A 23490-nucleotide genomic window follows, 5' to 3' on the forward strand; every position below is an offset into this window, starting at 1 on the left:
CCACTACTCTACCATTGGAAAGTTTCTTCTTAAATTTAATTAAATCTCCCTGGATTCAGTTTAAGGCCATTTTTGCTTGTCTTTCCCATGGAATACAGTTAATTTGCTCTGTGCAAAATCTTGCTGGTGACTCTTACTGCTTTAGGGTTGGAGTTTAATCCTATTGTTATGATCAGACTTCTGCTATTCCATATGTTGGATTTTCTCGTTGACATCATTATTACAATTCTTATCTGGTTACTGGTAAAATGGTCTACCTCTTTGAACCATTGTGTCCCTAGCTGGGTACATTTCACTAACTGAGTCTTTAGAAGGTTGAGGAAAGTAGAGAAAGTATCAGTTTTGTATATGACACTTCTATTTTTGTGTCCTAGTTGCTTTTATCATAATAATATGACAGAATTTTTTATGTCTTCAATGCATGGTTTTCATCACAGCTATATGTATTAAATTTAAGATTTCTTTAAATTATGCTCTTAGTAAGAGCAAGAACTAAAAGTCAATAATTAGAACTATTAAAACCATTTAAAACACCTTTTAAATTTATAATTTCAAATGTGAAACCCAGTCATGACCTTTTTCTTTTCCAGTGATAGTCAACTGGATATTTCAATAATGGCTTTTGTGCCTTTCCCCCATACTCTAAAAGCTTGATATGACCATATTGATAATATTTCCTTTCATGGTTACAGTCTCACTCATTCCTCTGGATATGAATTTGTAAGGGCAAGGTAAATCAAATTGTTACCATTCAAATATTTGGAGCCCTTTCAATCAGCAGCTCTTCAATGGACATGTAATTTCTCACACTTGGATTGGCTGAGAAAGTTTGATTAGTATAATTACTGTAATTTTATTTGATTTTGGTACCACGTAGATCCATTTTCTTTGATGGGTAGTTTTGGTTAGTGGCTTGCACGGAGGGTATCCAGATGAGGCATCTGTGCTTCTGATACTTTGTGTCAGCACTCCTTTACCAGTGACTGCAGAATGTAATTTAATTGAAAATAAGTTGTAAAGATAGATGTTTTTCAATGGCAAGGGCTATTTTAGGCTAAAATTATTTTGGCATTTGTTCTTTGCATGTTATTTTACCTCTCTGTATTACTTAACGAAAGTAGTCAGTCTTCAGATCTGTGCTCTCAACTTTGAGGTTCTATTCTGGGAATCTTGCTGTTGGCAGAACAAAATGATTGAGTGCCATGCTTTTGTCTGGTTTGCATCTGCCTCACTTCTTGGTTTAGTTTATATCTTGGTGATGATTACTTGGTAATAATTTTATTAATAATCTCTGTGATGAATTCATTGACCTTAATTTTAAAATCTCATTTCAGATTTCGAGCAGTTAAAACCATTGCCTTCTAACAGCCTTCTAACAGTTACAGTACTTTCTTTGATACTCTGTTTCTTTCCACTTCCAAAGTTGCTCCCAAATTTGATTTTAACACACATGGGACCACCCTTGATTTAACTTGCATCAGTTCCTTTCTTATTTGTAAATTATCAAATAATCTGTTATTCTACCTAAATCAACAATACTTTGTTTCTGACTGCTTTAATTGAATTTAGGTTTCACAGCCAGTAAGAAAATGTCTACGATGGACAGACTAGAAAGAAGGTCTTTTTTTAAACCAACTCCTTTCAAATCCTATTGATACTTGCTACCATATAAAAATAATATTATATAAACTTATAATAATTTTAAGGATTTTTTTATTTCTGGCTTCACACATGGGATAGCTGTAGTGATTGTTCTTCTTTGTCTGCATACTTAAATAGTTTTTATATCACAGTTAGGAGATTTTCATTGGAAATAGATCATACCAGTTTTCATGTGGAAGTCTGGTACATGCCACAATTACCACATTATTTTCATATAGAATTAAGAGATTAAGAGAATTAAGAGCTCTCCTGTTTAGCTATTACATGTCCCAATCTTTTAAAAATCGCAGCCCATGGAAGAGTATAGCAGTGTCAGAATATTTGTGAGTTTGGATGAGCTTGGATTGCTGACTTTTTGTGTGTGCATTGTTTCCTGGGTTTTTCTGGTTTGTTGTTTTTTGGTTCTTTTTTTTTCATTTCATAAATTCAGTCACTGTGTAATGTAAGGAGAAGGAAATAAGTAGAGTAGATTGCTTCTGTGTGTACAAAAGAAAAGTTAAGTTCAGGCATGTGGGATGAAAGAATGGAGATTGTCAGGTTCGAGCACAATTCTGGTGTTGTGAACCCCCATCTCTCCTAACCCTTGACATTTGCATTCTTGAGCTGGTTGGAGCTTTGGAGAAAACATTTGGATGTGCTGTCAGGCACCATGTTATGCATGGTGTGACATGGAGCCCTAATGACCAGTGCAGACTATGTCTATGGGAAAGACATTCCTGCTAATGCTGCCAGGAATTGAAGCATGTAGCTGTTATGGGTGTTTTGTTTCTAGTTCTTGGTCAGCCAAATAGTGAGAGAAAATTAGAGTTGTTTTTCCAAAAGTCTTTAGAATCTATTAAATTGGGTTACAGGGAGAGAAGCTAAATTGGCTTTATAAAATGAAATATGTAAACTGCTAATTATTAGTGCCTTGTATTTATTTAGAATCCTTCACACAGGGGAAAAAAAAAGGAAGACACTAAAAAAAACCAAAAAACAAAAAACAACCAAAAAACCCTCAAAATAAAAAACTAACACCAAAATACCCAACCAAACAACAATGACAACAAAAATTGCCAAAAAAATTAGAGTGAAAAGAATCTGGTAATTAACTATTATTTTTCACAAAACTAGTCTAATTACAAATTAGTCATGGTGAAATGAAAGGTCAATAACTACAGATGCATAATTTCTCTCTGATAGATTGCTGTTTGAAAATAGGTTTATGACAATTATGTGATTAATTTCCTTTTATTAAACAGCATTATAAGACTTCATGTTGCATTTATCACTTTATTACTGTTGCTTTTTCTCTTCAACTGGCTAACATCAGGATTGAACAGAAGCTCAGGTAGATTGAGGATCATTTCTTCTAGTGGCATTTATGTTGCAGGGAAGACCACAACTGTGAATCAAAATTAGAGCCTCAGTATACTGAAACTGTCTGTGTCAACCTAAGAGAACAAAACACACACACACAGCATCACCCCTGCCACTAACCAACCAACCCACCAACAGCAAAATGCTTTTAGTCCGAGGAAACCAGAGCCATATCTAGAGACATTCTTATGCTTTCTGAACTGAGGCACTTGAGGAATGTAAGTTATACTGTGATCCAGAACGTTTTTCCCTACTTGCCCCCAACCCTCAGTGTGCTCTACTGTATAATTTTGAAATTCCCCAGGCATGAAGAGTTGCTGTCCTGAACAAATGGAGAATTTTCTCAGCCTTGGAAAAGCTGGGCAGCCTGGGGATCCAAGAGCCAGGCAGTCATTTGCACAAATTCCTGTATTGTTAATGTAGTAAATGTTTCTAAACATATTCTATGTTCACATAATCCCACCCTGTAGGGGTGAGCTTACTTTACTACTGCATTTGTGGGCGCTACCACCTCTTGTTCTCCTGTCTAGCAGCCTGGTGATGGGAGTACTTGAGGCTGCAATACAGTGTCAAAGAATATTGCCTCTTCTTCTGGAGCATAATATAGTTTCAGACATTTTGATGTCTTCCGGGTTTGTGTTGTACTACTAGGCAAGACACCTGAGCATAGATTCAGAAGATGGAAAAATCTTTGTTTTTCTTTTGTTATTGTTGTTTGAATATTGGCATAGTCTGATGTTGGGTTCATTGAGTGAAATCCTTCTTAGGGAACATGTAGGTTTTTTAGCTAATGTATTCTTTGAGATAGGTGCCAATAGCCTCAGCTCTCTGGTCTACTTCTGCATCTACTTCTACTTCTATAGGCAAATACTGTAAAAATTGTTCAATCTATCTCTCATAGGTGAAATCAGAAAGGCTATGTGGCTTGGATTTGTGTTACAAGCAGGTGGGCTTCCGAGTGGGGCAGATTTGTCCTCAATTTTCTTTGCGTGTCTTAGAGAAAAAAGAATGTTGTTTACTGGGGAAATGAGAGTTTGCCTTCTCTTTCGAGGCTTCTGAAGAGACTGCTGCTGGAAGTGGGTTGGATCATCTTCAATTCGAGATTCTTTGAATAGTGCTAACTGCTTTGCTACTCCATTTTGGAAAGGTTATAAGCTGTTGTGCTGACTGATTCTGATATTCATTAGAGAACGTTCTGGGCAAACACAATCAGTGAGAGAAAATGTTTAGCAATATCATTTGAGTGCTGTTAGGAAGGGTTGAACAATATTGTCTTTCAGTCACTGTCTTTTGAGGGTTTTGTACAACTATGGGTAATTCTAGGATTCTTGTTGTTGGGAGCCAACCAGAGAATAGGCCCTGAGCAGGTTATAAAGGGTCAGAGGTTCTCCTGAAGTGTTTTTTATAATACATGTAGCTGTGTAATCATTTGGTTAACTTGTTATTCAACCAGTGCAGAGCATTCTTTGGCCTTAAATCCAGCTTAGCATGTTGATAGGTTTCGGTTGCATAGTGCTACCAGCGAGATGACTCTCGTTTGACATATTCAGCCATTTGGAAACTTAGACGTTCAGAAACTTATTTTATGTTCAGCAGGAATGTTAGGGTATGCAGTCGTTTGAAAAATAAAATAGGGATTCGGAATTAGAAAAGAGTCTGGTTGACTTCTGGCAAGTGTTTTGGTTTTGGTTATCTGCAGAGTATACACCTCTTGTCAGTATAAATAGGGAGTGCCTGTATAAACATTCTTGTTTCGCCTGTTCCACATAATAGTTTCTTGTATCATATTTCTTTTGACCTCGCTATCTGAAACCAATTACAGGAGATCCATTTGGGCTGCATCTATTTTCATAAGAAGCCCAGGCAGCAGTGTTTTTCTCAGAGATGAATATCAACATCAAATATCCTTCTGAGTGCTTTGTTATTTATGTTTCAGAGAGATTTTGTAGCCTTCAGCTCTCAAGAATGTGTCACGCTGTGCTGTTTATACATTGACGATATTAATGGGCATAGATGTCATTTTTCATTTTAACGTCTCAAATGCAACAGGCTGATAGGTTAAACATTCCTGGTTTTAAGGGAAGGATATGAGTGACATCTGTTTCCTAAAAACACACATATATTTAATTTCTAAAAACCAAAGTAATAAGTTTACCATCTTTAGGTGACAGCTTTCACTTTATTGAAATGGTAAAACTTTAAAAATAATTTTGAATCATGCTTACATCAAATAGAAGGGTTTGGAATACAAAATTGAAGGAAGTTATATCTCCTAGTAATATTGCCAACAAATGGCAAAATCTACTGCAATTTATCAACTTTATAAGTGTGAGTTATATGCAATTATTTTCATTTCTGTTCTGCTTATGTTTTAGCTATGCCAAAGCTTCGTAGTAAATATTAAGGAATAGTGTTCCCAATAAATATTTTACTAGAAGACACAGGGAGTTCTGGAAACCATATGCCCAAATTTTTCTTCCTATATAGCCATTACTTAAAACATTATAATGATTTTAATTTACATAATTAAAATAATTTCTAATCCTCAATTCTTTTTATTGCTTTTGTCTACACTGAGTTTTCTTATAATTTCATTAATTTAGATAACTTAATTGAGGGAAAGTTCCTACTAAATTTGAAACAAGTGTTATTGGAAACTAGATACAGTTTTGACTGCCCTAGGATGTGTTCTTTCTGCACTTAACTTGAGGTAGAACTCAACAAAAATTTGCTCTGCTAGATCTAAAAGCATCTGTTATTTTGTCTTCATTACACAGTTTTTAGATCACAGCTTAGTGTCAGAGAAATATATAAGTTTATTATGGGTGTTTACTGGAAGTGTAGATGTTAAACTATGAATTTTGGAAGATACTTTCAAGTTATCAATTTGTTTTGCAAAGATTTAATAGCAGAAAATGAATTTTTAAAACTAATATTTTATAGTCCCGTGACTATTCCCATTTATGAATAATGTCAGTAATAATGCTTTGTAATTAACAGTGTTTCTGGGAGGTTGTTTACTGTATAGGAAAATGTAAAGTTAAGCAGCACACTGGGAGAAAAAATACCATGTGATGACTGCTCTAAGAACAAAGGCTGACAGTGATTTCTCCTTATGAGTTTTAAATCATCTCTGATCTCTTGAAATTGTTTTCTGTTCTTCTTCTATCTCCTGTGTTTACAATAATCTAAACTGCCACAATAAGATCACTGAAGTATTCAGGTAGTCATCATTTATAAGACATTCTGTATTAAAAGATAAGCCTTTACTCCTTTAGAGATATTCCCAACCAGCACATGTGAATCAAAATAGTTTAAGTAGTAGAGCCTTTTATGCAAGCATATCCTGTTGTGCTGCCTTGCTTTTTCATGAAGTGTGACTCTTTTTGTAGTTAGCTGTAAGAAGTCATACTTTCTTAGGCTCCTTCCACGAGAGTATGCTAGCCACAATTTGAAATCATACTGTCTAGATTAAATCTAAGCTACAGCAGACTATAATTCTCTAATTTTCAAGTACTGTAAATGTACAGCTTTACTGGATGCTTACTTGCTTGTTTTATTGTATTGATATGAGGGTTTTGCTGCTGAGGAAGATAACTGTCAAAAAGAAAAGATTATTGTCTTTATATTTTTTTCCATTTCTTCTTACTCTTTCATTCTCATGACAGTATCATCCCGAGTGGTGAGGTTAGTTTTCCTGCACAATCTCTCATGAATTCAGGAGTGCAGTAGTTTTCTTCCTTCCATTCAAGTTTTCTTTTTTGAGAACACTATAGATTAAGGAATATAAACTTTCCACAGATCTTCTGTTCGTGCTTTTAATCTGGTTTTGCTTAAACCACTGCAAGAAGTTGGGACCAAATCCTGGTGCCCCTGAAATCAACAGATACATTTAGCTCTGGTCCCAGGCAGAAAAGGACTGTCCTGTACTATATGCTCTGTGAGTGCTGAAGAGATCGTGGTACCTTGGTAACAAAATATTTCAAGTGCACTTTTAAATATGTTAACTTTTGTTTATTTTTAGCAGAGAGAAGATAGTTCTGTGCGTCTCATTGCTTGGGTTCAGAGGAATGTATACTCTTTGTAAAGCTGACCTGTAATTACTTGAGAATTTGATGAAACAATACAGGGATTGTTGTGGGAATGTCTCCAAATGTTAAAAGTCTGCTCTGCAAACTTTGTACCAGGGCCTTCTATGGGGAGACAAATCAATGTTGTTAGGAGATGGTACTAGTGCATTCACTTTGTTTACTTTGGTTTTCTATGTCTGCCTGCCTTCTCAGAAAACTTGCTTGGAGCCAGACTGTAGCAGCCCTCTCTCTGTCTTTTCATAATTGATCAGGGGATGACTGCCTTCCCTGAGGGTTAAGACGTGGCAACTTTTTCTGTTTGCTCAGCATCTCAATGCAGTAGTTCAAACATTGTTCACACCAGCTGGCAGTGTAATGCCATATGCACATCTTGTCAAAGCAACTGTTGTCATGGATACTAGAAACTATCTTAAAAACCAGCTCATTTGAGTCTAATCAAAATTGTACCTTTCTTTATCATCTGAGAATCTTTATTATTTTAGGGAACATTGATCAAATGGCATTTATTGCAGTACATTCCATCTACAGTAGGTTTTAATAACAGAAATAATAGCATGATGTATTGTAAAGCTATAACTGCTATTTATTGAACTGATTTTTCTAAGGGGAAAAAAATGAGTTCTCCAGGTAGTTTCAGTGGAAATGTTTTAAACCAGGTTTTTTTTGTTTATTTTGGTTTTTTTTTTCTTTTATTTCTAAATAAGTACCACGTTATAACGCTTGACATTTAAAAAATAATTTTATAGGGAAAAATAATATAGATTAGCGTTCTTCGGGTAAGTGGAATGTTTGTTTACATTTCATATGTTTAACTGTATTTGGCTGAGTTGGAATGAAAACGTAAAATAAATGAAAACATCTTCTATTTTGATTGGGATACTGTCATCCCTGAGCCTGATCTGGTTGGTTGAGTAATAATTTCTTTGTTCTCTGATTTTCCTAAGAATGCAAATTAAAACCACTCATTTTTATTTGGCATTAAAACTGCACTCTTTTTTTTTGTCAAAGGAGAGGTTTCTCCTTGAATTGTAAGTACAAAAAGTGTTTTTAATCTTCAATGAATATCCTTATTAATTCACTTTCAAGATAATCTGATGTTGATTTGTCAAATTTAATTACAGCTTCTGGTAACACTTGAAGTCTACTTGCTTTTACTTCAAATTGTAATACGAAAATGCAAATTGAATGATAATTTGCAAGGGAGTGGGCATTTTAGTTGAACACTCAAAGACAAGTTCCTTGTGGAAATGAGGCTATTGATGCAGTTTATGATTTTTCCTCTTCAAGCACTTCAAACAAATTAACTTTATTTCCTGCAGGATTTCATGTACATCCATAAATTCTAGTGAAGTCTTATATATGTACTTTCAGAATATTTTTTTTAATGTTTCAAGTTTAAAAAAAACCCTGAAGTCTGAAATCTAGCAAATACAAATCGGGGGATTTTGTTTGTTCAATTGGACTTTTACCTAACATTAGCAATGAGTAACTAATTTCTTTCTAGGAATTGGTCAAATTTATTTACTTTTTTTTTTTTTTTTTTCACTTTTAGGCACTCCAGGCTGCAAGGCAGCTTCTTTTACAGCAACAGACAAGTGGACTGAAATCTCCTAAGGGCAGTGAGAAACAGAGACCGCTGCAGGTTAGTAAAGTCTCCTTGCTTTTGGGATCTTAATCTCAGGGAAGAGTGCAGTACTCACTGACATGTGAGGGGTGTGTGTCAGTCCTGTCCTCTAATGCTGGGTATGTGCACATTCACATGCTGCAGGTTGCAGGCTCCTTGCTGCTTACTGCTCAGAAAAAAATCACTATAGGATACAAAAGCCTTTTGTGGCTGTACATGCTTAAAAGGTCTGAGTTCAGTAACTGTGGTACATTAATTCTTTATAGACATGTTACAAAATTGGTATGTGATTTTTATATGTGCGTGGTTTAAATTGTAAAAACATGTTAACCCTAGGAGCAAAACAGTATCCATGAAAAAAAAAGCTAAATACCTAGCAGGTACTATATCTAAGTAACAGAGAAGTGCTCAGAAACTTACCAACACAAGTGCATGAAATTATGAAAGGTATTTCTGCCATTTAAAAAAAATGTATGTAATGAAATTTCGCATTATGATATTGTTGGGCTTTAGATTGTGGATGGGTAAGCAGAAGTTCTGCTATTGAATAGTTATTTAAATGCATTAGTAAAAACATAAAGATAGTTTTATTCTTGGAAAATTTTATCAGAGTGGTATTTTTATGAGGTATTAATTCATTTATTCCTAATTCAGAGTTCCATGTCAAATTGCATTCTGCTGACAAAACTTGTTCTCTCTTGTATATAGATCAAATATGGGTGCTTAACTGCTGAATTACATTTTGTTGCAGATAATTTTATTTTGTTCAGGAAATTTTTAAAAAGTATAAATCCTACCATTCTCTTCCTCACATCTATTTTTCTGGGTGAACATTTATTCTCTCAGGACTTCTCCTGTTTTCTAATGGAGTAGGGTGTTTTTATCTCATTTTTAGTTTTTGTCATGCATAATGGAGGACCCCAGGCACTAGAATGTAATTTTTTTCTCCACCAGGGAAATGTTGTAAAATTTGTTCACTTGTGCAATTTCTGAATGTGATTTCACATTGTCTCCTTTCTTTGTGAAATGGGGTGGATCAATGTTGGACACAGCAAACAGGTCCACATTCCTGATCCACTCTCTTCAAATCTGCTTTTGAGGTTTTATATATTTGCTCGGAACCAAACAAGAATTTAGGAATATGGCTAAAGAAAATGGAAAAAAGGAAAACATGACATGATGGTATCCTGCCATACTGTAGTTGTAGTCCAGTCCTGGCTGAGGCTGAGTCCTGGGACCCTCTCAACTTTCTCCTCCTCACTCCTGACTTTGCTTTGCAAATGCAAATTCGCTTTTGCTTTGTATCAAATATCTTCTGCACTGAAGGCACATAAGAAGAGTAGCCACAAAGGAAGATGCTTATGAACTATGTGGGTTTTTTAAGTTTTAAAGTAGAATTACTGACCTTGAAGGGTTAAATCATGAAAATAATTGATTTAATGAATATTGTGTAAGTGCTTCATTCTGCTAGGTCCTCATTCTGAAAGATAACAGTGGCTGTACAAGATCTATCTAGCCCTAAGTTCTGTGTCTAAATTGGCAACACAGGCAATAAGGAAAGTATATGAAGCAGGCACAAATAGTGGTGTTTTTCCAGTATATGTTTTCAATTTTATTTTTTTTTACTTTAATCCTCCACCTTTTAAACCAGCACAGTCCAGGAGCTGCTCACTTCTCTTTTCACATTCTCCACCCATTCACAAACTTTCTTTTCAAGGTTAAAGAGATCTGGGGGTGCACTGTTTGTGGTAGGCATTGGTGAAATAATAGAAAACCATGTTTGGGGGAAATAGAAAGTCATGCCCAGAACCCAGAGGATGATGAGAAGAAGAGAGGGAGTCTTGTGCTTTCCCGTTCTCAAAACACTAACCCTGGCCTGATGCCCTTTAAATGCTGGGAGTTCATGTGTTGGTGCTGTATCACTTGTTTCCCAGGAGGAGTCAGCATCTCATGAATCATACTTGAGAGGCAGGAAGAAGAAAATACAGGAAATAATTTTATTTTCATAATTGTTATGTGCTCCTGAAAGCCTAAATTATTGCTTATGTTCCAACTTTTTCTTCCATTATCATTGTGAGCACAGTGTCTCTTATTGGCCTTGAACACTTCATTTGTTTCATTTGTAAAGGAGAGGAAAAATGGAATTTGCTCTCAGAATTTGGTTTTATGTATCAAATACCATGTAAATTCAGGTATGAACACAAACTGCATTTTAATTTTCCTTTTTAGTGAAAAGGATGTATAAAGGTTTTGGACGTGAGTCCTTCAAGCTTTTCTATTTCTGTCTCTTACTGTCCATTGCTCATCATGTAGTGGAAATTCACATTTCAATCTTCATGTTGCCGGTTTGACCAAATACTGTCATAAAATTGTACAGCATCATTATTTTCTTATCCCAAACTTCATGGTAAATTTAGCCAAAAACTTCTAACAGTAGAAATTGATAAATTTGTATAAGATTTATAAGATAAAATTGAGGGTTATAAGGCAAAATACTTGTACTTGTGTTTGTGATTATGAAAACAGACTTCTCCCAATATTTTAAAAAGCTTTCAAATTAGTGCGTATCTAATTTCCTCCATTTCAGAAGAATTTACTAATCTGGCAACTGTTGATATGTTAAACTAGATTTATAAATCTAGTAAAAATGCAATAAAATCTTTAAAAGTAGCTCACACATCTGCAAGAAAATGCAGCTATTTGGTAAGCCCTGCCATGCATCTCTTGTGCTCTGTAATTTGATGTAAACTATTCTATTGTTCCATGAGCCAAAGAGGGAAAAAACTTGTAATTATTTTAGTGGCCATATTTTCTGGGGGGCAAGTAGCATATGGTGTTTTTATGAATGTTCTCTCTGTTATTTCATCTGCATCAAGTATTTTAGTGACTTACAGCTTACTAGCTAATCAGCAAGTTGAAAGCTGATTGAAGAAACCTTCAAATTTGTGTCCTCAGCTTTGCAAAAAGAGGGTGTTGGGTAAGTCATCATGTTCTACTGTGCTTTACTGAGGAAATGTCTTTAGGGGAGCTACTGAAATTTTCCTAGAATAATTTGAGTGTCTTTTGTGTCCTCATGAAAAGCCTTTACAAATATATCACTAGCTGTGGGATCTATTATAAAAGTGCAGAAGTTTTTGTTTTAGTTTCTAATGCAAAAGTTACCTTTAACTAGTAGTTATCCTATATTTCCAGGGACAGGAGGCTTATATTTAGATTGTGAGTTAACAGAATACCTGCAAAAATTACAGTTTTAGATAGACGCTTGTCTTGATCTACTATTACTTTGATTTACATTTGTCTGGGTTTCACACTGCAGATGGCATAACCATTAGCATGTCTTATGTAAAACAGAAGAAGAAAAACATCCCTTTTGACAAGCTTGAGTACCAATTGTGGTAGTGATTTTACTTTCATGTATAGATATCCGAATAAATGTATTTGAAACATGTTTATATATGCCATTCATTACACTGATGCACCAATTGAATGGATCCAATCAGCATATACATTGATTAATGACATATTGCAAAACAGCTATGGAGAGTTTGTGATGAGAGTTGGGGGTAATGTTAACCTGCATATGATGAGATAATGGCATTTACTGTTTTACATTGCATCCAGTAAAATATTGCTGTAGTGAGGTTAAGATTTTTGTAGTACCCTTTTTTATTTCAGAATATTTTCCTTTTCTGTGGAATTTGTTATAATGGCAATCTACAGTGAAGCTTACTAATTGCTTTCAAGGATTCTCTCCCTATCACCAAATTTCCATAGTAAGCATAACAGCAAAAAATATCACCTTGGCTCTTAGAACATGTAGTTCATTTTCCTAGGGCAGAAAGTCACTGTCCTTAGAGCCACTGAAGAACCTGGTATAATCTAGCTTGAGTTTTAATACTGGCAGCTGTATTTTCATCTTACATTTACTGTCATGAGTGAGACTTGGAGCTCTTCAAGAACTGTGAGAGCACAAGCATAACCCAAAGGTAAATGCTGTCAGTTTTCTGCCGTTGGGTGGGTATTGGTGTACAGCATTTGAATTTTATTTCTCTTCCAGGTAGGCAGTCTCTATGCTTAGACTAATCTCTCCTTGATACACAGACTGCTGTTGTCCTCATACATGGTGATTTACACAGTTGTAATTCTATTTGTTTGCCTAGTTATTTCTATTCCCAGTAATGTCTCTAAAGGAATTGTTTATTTTGTAGAGTCAGACTATGGACGTAATGTTGATTAGAATAAATAGATAATTGTCTTCAGGCCCACAGTTTAATATATCTACAATGAAATGGTTAGTTGTTTTTTACTTTCAGGCTAGGTGATTTGTTGTTTCAACATCAGTACTAATGTATTCTATAAGAGGATGGCATGTCATGAAATTGTGACACCTGGAATCAAAGGGTTAAGCTCAGTGTGTACCAAGCCAGTTGTATAAATATCATGCTGTATGGAGTGTTGAGTTGTTATGGTAAGCTTTGTTTATTTAACATAAGCACTTTACTGAAGCGTAATAATTTGATAAAATTTGGGAAAAGTATGCACTTAATTGTTTAATTTTTATTTCATTGGTGCATAACATCAGAAGAACCACTTTTTTAAAAGACCCTCGAAATGCAAAAAAATTAGCATGAAAATTTAGCATGAAAAAATATTCACAGACTCTTTTAACTTACTCTTCTTGCTTTACTCCCTCCTAGTTTGGTCATCTCCCTTTGGATCTTCATATAGGCCTGCGTTTAAAACTGCACATAATAAATAAGCAAACATATCATTAATATTGTAACTTTTAGTTACTTTTTAAAACATATATAAGGAGTTGATGAGAGATAAGAAATAGGGAATGTGGGAAAAAAGAAGCAAACCCCACTGCTTTTAAATTATATCCTCTGATTTAATGCACTTTGACTTCAACCGTGCATGTTTAATGTCAGTCAAAAAGTGCCATTTTAAAAACAGAAAAAAGATACTTGTTATGGTTGTAACTTAGAGACTTTTGCATTACATTGAACAAAAGTAGAAATAAATCTAACTGGTTTAAATCTTTTTTCATAAACTGAATGTTACATATTTCTGTTTATCTAATGCATGCTGCTGAGCATAAGAAGTAGGAGGATTTTGTACATGGAAGAAAACACTGATATAGAAAGATGCAAATGCATAATATGTAGTGTAAGAGGAGAGTGGTGATAAACAGTCTTTCTTCTTCTCGAGTATAATTCTAGAGGAAATGTGTGGCCTACATATAAGCAAACATTGAGGCTTGGGGTAAATTAAATTTGGAAGATAGCTGCTGGAAAATCATAAGTCCCATTTTCCCTTGTAAGTCTATTCGGAGGAATATGCAGTTATCCTCTGACGTGCAGAAATTTGCATCAGTAATACCCACTCTAAAGACAAGGATAACCCCAAGAGATGGAAAGAAGGCATGGAGTTATTTTTGCATAAGGTGTAGGGGGAAGGGAAAGGAGAAATATCCATGTTCAAGATTATATGGTGTAGAAAACAGGAGTTCCATTAAGGAAGAGGTAAAAATTCAATAATAAAGACAAAAAGCCAGGGCATTATTTATTTAATTTACAGTGGAAGTGTTAGTATCACAAACTTGCTGGGAAGTTCTTATATGGATAGAACTTATGTCCTGTCTTTAACAACCTTTTTAATTCATGAAAACCTGTATTTTGCATCATGTTCCGTCTTGCTGTAAAACCTTCTAATAACAGATTTAGTTTAAGTCGCATTTTACTCTTGAAAACTTCCAGTGTAAAAAATACAACCTTTACTAAGATTGTGGCACTGGTTAGCATGGTTTCCTTTTTAGTTTAAAGTATATATGCATCACCCTGAGGTGTTATCTCTTATTGTCATTTTTAGAGTATAAAATATTCCAGTTAACTATATGTGTGATCTTTGTAACATGGGAAAATTTTAACTAGCAGTTTTCTAACAGAAGTTATCACATAGTAGGTTCATCGGAGAAAAAAAACCCCCAGAAACAATTATCTGATGTGGAGATCATCTCTTTATCCTGACAACATTGTTTCAATATTATAAAATATTTTGGATTCAGAGGAAGGAAGTATTATGCAAGTTCTGTTTACAGGTATTGAATGTGCAGAATACTAATTAGGATTATTATGTGATCAGGGATTTCAAGAGGCAGTTCAATGTTGAACACATGTCTGTGCAAAATCTGGTGTATCAATCTGTTACTGTGACTGTCCAGGAATTACCAATGACATCACTGGAATCTTTCCCCCTTTCTCTCTTGTTGATTCTGGTATTTCTAGAGAACTAGGAGTGGAGGGAGAGCACACAGTCCAGTTCTACCCTCAGGCTCAGAAAGATAAGCCTTCAGAGACCATGTCTAGGTCTGTTCACACCAGCATGTGTGAGCTTGGCAGACCAGATTCTACCACAGCAGAATCTGCAGCCTGCCTGACATCAGGAAATAATGCTGTATATGGGATGAGTAGACCATGTTTTATACTGTGAACTGCAGGAATCCCCAAGCACTGTGGAGGAGTTGATTTGGCCCCTTGAGCAGCTGGAAGCTCTGTCCCCTGCACGGCTGTGGCTGCTCCTCCTGGGCTGTGGGAGCAGTTCCATGCACAGCTGGGACCTGCAGCTCCCTTGAGCCTTTTCTCCAGCCTCTTCCAGCAGGTTGGATCAGCCTGATTCTCTTACCAGCTGGCTCATTGCCCAGAAAAGCTCATGAAGAGCTGAGAGGGGAAGTGTGAATGGTTCCCCACTCAGTGTGCAGCTCTATTAAAGGGTCTGCTCCCAGGCAGGGCCCTAATTATGCCAGTTTAGGATCACACCACTCAAGCAAGGCTCTCCTGATACTCTTGAATTTGAAAAACACATTAGTGTACGTCGATTTAGAAATTACCAAAGCAGGAAAAGCAACTAAACAAAATAGCAGTGAATGCTCTAGATGGGAGTAGATATTTCAGAATTGTTTCTAATTAATTTATTATTAAGGAAAGTATCTTTATTTTTTCTAAGCCAAAGGATTTTCTTTTCATTAGACAGTTGTGAAGTCAAGAAAATTTTTGGACGAAACCAAAGTTCTTTGTCTAAATGATGAAAGTTTTTCAGTTAGCATATGCAACATTGCATGTGAAATTTCAGTTTCTCTCTGTGGCCATTCATGGCATTCCTTGAGCTGGTTGCTTCACATACTTTTCAGATTGATCTTGTTTTGTGAATTGAATTCTTTTCTTGACATTTTCTAATCGTTAGACATTATTTTGTGATGTCATAGTTGTCCAGTTGCTTTACCAAGCAAACTGACTTTACTGGGGTGTGAGGAGCCAGCTAATCAGGAATCTGTATGTATGCCAAGATCAACATAGGTGCTAATTTTAGTTTGCCATCACTTGGGATGTGTACATGTAAAATTGTGTTAAAAAGTGTTAAAGTGACCCAAATGATCACACAGTACACAGTAATGATAGAGAAGAAAGGTGTGTGAGTATGTGTGCTGATGAAAAAGCAATCACACAGTGAGGTGGAAAAGCATATCAGCCCATTCTATTGTGGAAGGAAGTTGTCAACAATTGCCTCTTTGATGTTCTAGGTCTTTTTATGCCTTCTTATGCTTCTAATATTTTCTTGAGACAGACAGATGAAGGTCTTATGAAATAGAATTAATGATGAAAAATTTACTAAACACTACTTCACGTGCTTTACTACTTGATTATGTGAAGCTTTGAAAAGCAATTGTATAATAATAATATGTACAAAAGGGACTGTACAGTGTTTCAGCAACATCAATATGCTTCAAGGATCTTACCAAGAACTTGAAGTATAAATGAAGAATGAGATTTTCCCACAAGTGTTCACAGTAAATCCATTTATTCAATAAATATACTTTCTGCCTAATAGGAAAGAAAGCTTCCACAGTATTGAGAAGAACTAATACAGTAACCCAACATGTGAGGAAAGAATATCAAAATCAACTCTGTACTTGGAGAAATTGATGCAGCTGTAATTTAGTGTGCAGATAGCTGTGGACTTAATGATTAGGAATAATCAAATTTCCAAATTTAAGTAAAGTATTTCTTAATAGAAGATTAGGCTGAAATCATAGGGAAAACAATATATATTTCTGTTTTAAGAACAGAGTAGGATACCATGAAAATCCTCGCTTTCAGAACATAGTATCTGAAGGGGAATTAATAATGCAAATTCAGAGGTGAATTATAATTGATGTTGGTGTATGCAGAAAAATATCTCTTGATTAGAAATAGCTGAACCCATACTCTGGGTAAAAAAGAAGAAAATGCCAAACACCAAGCCTTTTGTAGCAATGGGGGAACATGTATTTCACCCATGAAAATAAAACACGAAAATAGGCTTTACAAGAGTGCTGAGCTGCTGTAGAGGATGGATATTTTTCAGAAATTTAATTTAGAAAGTAAGCTCTAATAAATGTTAGAAAATGCAGCAAAAAAATATGATCATGTGCTTAAAAGAGAAAATGTATTTTATTTGTCTTATGTCCATCACCTAAATGAAAAAGAGAAGCTTTGTGTTTTGATCACTGTATGACCACAAATGATCAGAGATATAACATAGGTGAGAAAAACAATATATTCTCTTAAATTTAAAACTGTGGTTCAAAACAAAATAGGGAAATATTAAGTATCAGTTTTAAAAGAGATCTTTGATATATCATCAATAATAATCAAGATATGCAATCCATCTAATTTTTGGTGGCTTATTGGTATATTGTAAGTGTACTCCAAATAGGTTCTGCTGGAAGATTCAGGGTTCTAGTACAGGTGCCCTGAATATCCATGGAGTGAGGGTATCTCAGTGTTCTGACTGTGCCTGATAGCTTGGCATGATGCTATGCACCTACAGTGAGGTTGTGTAAATTCTGGATACATTTTTATGCTATAAAAGTACAAGAAAATTTCCTCCAGAAAAGGTGGTGAATGCAGGCTAAAATGTTGGGATTGCTCCGTGCAATTTGGATCAAAAGGAAACTTTAGGAATGAAGAAGAATCTTCCATATTTCTTTAAAAGAGTTTTAAATATGGTAACATGCAACTAAGGGAAGCATGAATGAAATATAGAAAAGAAATACATTTTGCCTGCTTAAAGTTACAGCTCAACAAATTAGGAGGGGATTTATGTGATGTGAATTAGAGTAATGAAACAAAAATTAAAACTCAGAAAGTCTCTTCTAGTCCTGAAGTGTTATGTTATTCTTTGTTGTTGCTTTTTTCTTAAAAAAGTTAAAGACTCATTGAAGTTGTTCTAAAGAATTTTAATTCCTTCTTGAAGTCACAGAATTTACCAAAAACACCCTAAAGAAAATGGTAGTTTATTATTTTTTCAGAAATAATTTTTTATTTTCTGCATATTTATGTCCTGTTGTATGAATAGAAAATACTGAATGGTAACTAGATGGTAACTGAAATTTAGTAAAATTCAAGTAGCATCCTAAATTCAAAACATTTCATCTATTTAAATTTCCTTAAGTGCATGACCATTTTGAATATTTTAATCCTCACCTGTTAAATTACAATAAAGCATTTCTAGGAGCATAATCTAAGTAGCTGTAGCTTTCCCATAAATAAGATACAGTCTGGACTTTTTCAGGCTGTTAGATATAAAAGTGTATTTACTTCATAATTATCAATAAGACTTGTAAGAAATACCACTGAATTAATAAATATGGACATTTTTAATAAGACGGCATTAATTCTAAAAGTAATTTGCTTTCATGGCAATAAATACACTGAAACAAGTGACAGAATTTATTTTAAAAACCCAATAAACTTGTAAAATATTTTAGCTTCCAAAAATACCTATTTGCAGAATGTTTTAGAGTGTTTATAGTGTTGAGGTGATTGTCTCATAGTACCTGAAAATAAAATTAATTAGTCTAACAACCCACTTATGAGATCATTATTATTGCAACCATTTTAAGGTCTCCTATATACTATGACCCAATAATTCTCAGAGTCAAGGTTAAGAGAGCAGACTCTTTGCCACATCAAGAAAAATCATGCTAATTTAGCATCCAGAAAAAATGTTTAGTCTAGAATTTTTAAAATGTTTTTTCCATGTTGGGAATACGTGGTTAGAATTCTTTGAGTGAGTATTCAATCATTGTAATTGGGGAGGTGCTGGGGGGTGCAGTAATACTCCAGCCATACCTCTAGAAGCAAATAATTATGAATTTTTGTGCTATTCTTTAGAATATTTGTAGTTAAGAAACATATGTGGAATTGTATCAGCCTTAATAGCTTTAATAATAGTGTCCTAAAATGCATCCTGAGATGTATCAGCAGCTGTTAAGACTGATTTCCTAATCCTCTGGGGTTTTGGTAACATTGCAAAGGTAAATTGAAATAGTAAAAGCTGCCAATTGTTTATAGGAGTTGGATTGTCAAGATGAAATATTTATCTAAATTTGTTTGATTGATTGGATATTTTTATTTTTTTGACTATAAGTATAGTAAGTTGCTAGAAGTGCTTTTAGAAAGATTTGAATGCAGTAATGGCATTATCTTTAAAATAAGTTCCAGTGTAATGAAAACCCACAAAGTTATTTGATAATACTTTTATTATATGTGGAATCATTTAACTTTTTGAAGTGAAGACTCTAAGTAATTTTAGTGATAGCTGTATTGGGTCCCTTATTGTAGTTAAGGTGAGATCTAACGTATCAGAGATGCTGCTGCACCACATGATTTACACACAAAAAGATTTTAGGAGAAACTCATATGCAGAATCCTTTCTCCGAGAAGAATTCTTGTTGTTTAAGTCACTTTTCCCTCCCTTGTAAAACTGTCAGCAGAAATTCTAAAAAGATTTTGAAAACCTTTGTTTCACCCTGCAGATCATTTTATATTTTCCTTGTCTTTTCCTTGCTGATTGCACATCATTAGTACAGAGCCTTTGGAATGGGGCCACAAAAATGGTGAATACATTCTTCTTCCTCTTTTCATTCTGGGACATTTATTGCTGTGATTTTCATTTCATTACATATAAACTTTTTTAGTTTCACTATTAATTATTAGTTTTAAACGTGTTGCACACAAGAAGGGTATATTTTATAGAATTGTAATTTGTATGCTTTCTCTGTTAGAGAAAAACAGTGAGAAACTGTTGGCTTTGACAAATACTGGTCTAGACTCTTGGCTAGACTAGCAGTGCATGGTCAAAAATTCACTGGTTTTAAACTTAAAATGCATTAGATAACGTCTTCAGTATTAATCTCTTTGTTAGGATAAAACTTTTATTTTCATTATTCTTAATATTGCAGTTACGAAAGCTTTGTGTTAGAGATTTGGGTCTACTTGTATTATTAATTGTAGAAAATTTAATGTGGATCGGATATCCAGAGAGCATTCAGTGCAATTGGGCACTACTAACAGAGTGCAAGGAGGGAAAAAGAACTGCAGAGACCCTCAGAGGCATGCATCATTGACATACCTATTCAAGTGGGACTGAACAGCAGGCAGCTAGTTTATACTTGTACATCTCTGACTGTATTTCATGCCCAGCTGTGTGAGCACAAGGAGTAGGTATATATTATTCACACTTTTAAGGGAATACGAAAATCCATTTGTTCATGTTTTGGATATTCCTTGGTAAAGGAGAAGGAGATATGATCCATACAAAACCAAAGATAGAAAAGCAGAGGCTCTTTTATCATCCCTCCAGCTCTTCTTGTTCTTCTGAGGGTCCACAGGATCTAGTTTTTCTCTTGTTTATGGAGTAAAAGACATGAAGTTAAGCTGAAAGGATGATTTAGGTTTTCAACCAACATATATCCAAGTTTGTGAGCACATCTCAATGTTCGTCTGCCACTGTGCTTGTTCTCTTTGGGCATTGAGTATTGACCACTCTTAAAAGCAGCCCAGTAAACTAAATGATAATTTTGTGTAATCCAGTTTGCCATTCTTCTGCCTTTCAAGCAATATCCAGAAGCCAATATGTTTTCCTTCTGATGATGTGCTTTTGACCATTCAATTGGATTTGACTTCCCTCCAAGAACAGTCTGGTTTCACTAGCAAACTTCATTTTTCACAAACCATAGTCTGATGGACTTCTCACAACTGGTTTTAGTCATGCTTTTAAGTTGGGAACCCCTAAAAATATCTAACTTTTCCCAGTTCAACCTATTAATGGACAATTCTCTTTGTGACCCAGTGCTGGTATCAGGATGGTGCAGTATGCATTTTAAGAGCCATAATTACTTACCATGGTGGTGAAAAGATTGGATTAATGTGATTAAGCTCAAGGAAAATAGTTGGGCCCTCAAACTATTTCAAGCTACAAAGCTAATTTCTAACACCACACAGGGAATCAGATGCTCAATTGAGTGTCATGCTCTGAAAGTGATTAAAAAGAGACCTTTAAAAATAAAAAGGTAGTACCTCAGTTCCATTGGAAATTTAACTGCACTTCCATGAGTTTGCATCTATGTTATGGCTTTGGCCATGCAGGCAGTGAAGCCCAGAACTTCACATTCCTCATCCTACATAGAGAACTTCAGTGTCCCTCCCAATGTAAGGTAAAGGAATCTTCTCCTTTATGTCTTCAGTTTCCATATAAATAACCCAGTCAATGAAAAGCAGAGAAAGGGTGTCTCCATTCATTAGAAGTGAGAGAAACATTTTAAAAAGCCTCTACAACAGAAGTACATTCCGTTCTTTTGATGTCAGTCTATCATCTACCATTAGGTTGGTGAAAACAACTGGGCTACAGTCTGCATATAATCTCATATAAATTGCTATGAAAATAGGCAAAATGGAATTCTGTTATTGACTGTCCTATTCTGAAATAAGCTAAATTTAAATTGTGTTGGAAGTTTAAGTAAGTACTGAAAGAATATGACAAAGAATAACTTAGTGGCAGAACAGAGATTTAGCTTGAGTTAATATTTATTTCAATATGAAATTGAGGCATTTTTGTTGTATTTCAGATACTTTGTGTGTTTCTGGGTATGCTGTTTTCCTAATTGAAATATCAGATATACATTTAAAAGCTAATTGATCAGTGTAAATCTTGCATATGTTTGGTGTCACTGAGAGAAATTATATCCCCTCTGATTTTCTACTGGGTCTGAAAAAACAAGCAATGAAATTGTACTAAGAGATGGTGGCAATTAAAAAATATTTTGTGTTTCCTTTTTCCTAAGACAAATGTCTATGATTCTACTCTCTGAGAGATCCAAGAGAGGCAAAGTACTTGATATGGTTATGATAAGATGGCCCACCTTAAGCCTAAGACATATATGAAAGATTAGGGTATGATCTTTCTCCTAGGAGGCAATTTATGATTTACATCTCTTACATTGAGGCTAATTTTAGATAAAAGATTGTGCTAGTTTTTCTGCTGATCAACTCTCCCTAGTGTAGTCATCCATCCCACGCTTCCTTTGATAAGAGTGTTTATCATTGTGAAAAAATATGAAGGGAACTGAAGACCTCGTCAGGAAGAGTGGCTTCTTTTATACCCTTCATAAAAAAAGTGTGTGTACCAAACTCTGCAGTGATTGCTTTCAAGAATTTTCTGAGTGTTAAAATCACAGTACAGCTTTGCATTTAAAATGAGGATGGATGAACAAATTGATGTAGGCATCATGTTGTGTCATTTGATGTTCATATCAGGTTTTGTAATCTAATGTTAAAAGATTTACAATATGTTGGGCATGGTATCCAGCTTCTACATGTAATTACATTGGTAGAATTATTTAAAATACATTTGATGAGTTTTTAACTTTATTATTTGTTCTTTAGCAGAATCCTGATTTCTAGTAATGTTTAACATCAGTTGGTGCTTTTCTTTCCAACCCAGATATTATGGATGTGCAAACATTGGTTTAATGTGCACATGCTGTTTAACTTTGATCTTTCTTATTTTCTTTTGTAAGTTTTGTATGACACACATGGTGTCTCAAGATATAAATATTATTTGACATGTCTGTCTGGTTGGGTAGGACTACAGGAAACAGTGAATGCTTGCATTTTCTTCTGCTACATCAGCACAGAGTTTCTGAGTCATTTGACTCAACTTCAGGGATGTTTCTTAGTGTGCTTAAAACCATGCTCAGCAAAGGATGGTGCAGTGTCTCATCTGGTCAACCTATAAATAATGATAAAATATGGAATTTGTTTTATTTCTTTCTAGCCTGGAAAAACTAAATATTTAGAGGAAATAGGAATAGGAAGCAATTTCCCAGTCCAGTGTCCTGCTAAGTCACCTAGAAAGTACCAGACATCTATATCAAAATAAATTATTCCCAGGAGTTATGCAGTGTGGCCTCTGCTTCACATTGTAGAAATGTCTTGCTTTTATAAAATATTTTTTCCTTTTGTTTTACAATGTTAATGTTAATGTTTACTGTTAAATTAAATATACATATTTTTCTCAAAATTATTTGTTTAATTCTTTGTCCATTTTCATTTCTGATGACAGCTTACAGTGGTCCTGCATGTTGTCCAGACTGGTTGTCATTTGGTTTTGCTGCAGTTCCCAATTGACAGTTAAGATCCCCACATGTTTGTTCTGTTAGTCTAGAACTGGAAAAGCACTGCCAGCTCTTCTTGATGTGACAGCTTCAGGCAGATGCCATACTCTTTTCTGTACTGAAAGAATCATCATAACATACAATGTTAGCTCTATTACAATATAATTTAACAGAAAAATTTTTACTTTTTTTGATAGCCACCAGAGGAGTTGGTTTTCTGTTACAAAACTCCTGCGTCTGGATTATGTTTCAGTGTT

General features: G+C 34.8%; 1 protein-coding gene across 14 annotated transcripts in view; it reads left to right on the plus strand.

Annotated features, from left to right (window-relative positions):
- The window catches only part of FOXP2 (forkhead box P2), a 394702-nt gene that overhangs the window by 266033 nt on the left and 105179 nt on the right, over positions 1–23490 (plus strand). For all 14 annotated transcript variants that reach the window (XM_079304705.1, XM_079304713.1, XM_079304714.1 and 11 more), the window contains one exon: positions 8665–8754. In XM_079304705.1, the coding sequence (XP_079160831.1) occupies positions 8665–8754 (90 nt within the window). The remainder of the gene's footprint in view (positions 1–8664; positions 8755–23490) is intronic.

Source organism: Erithacus rubecula (assembly GCF_903797595.1).
Source record: "Erithacus rubecula genome assembly, chromosome: 4".
NCBI lineage: Eukaryota > Metazoa > Chordata > Aves > Passeriformes > Muscicapidae > Erithacus > Erithacus rubecula.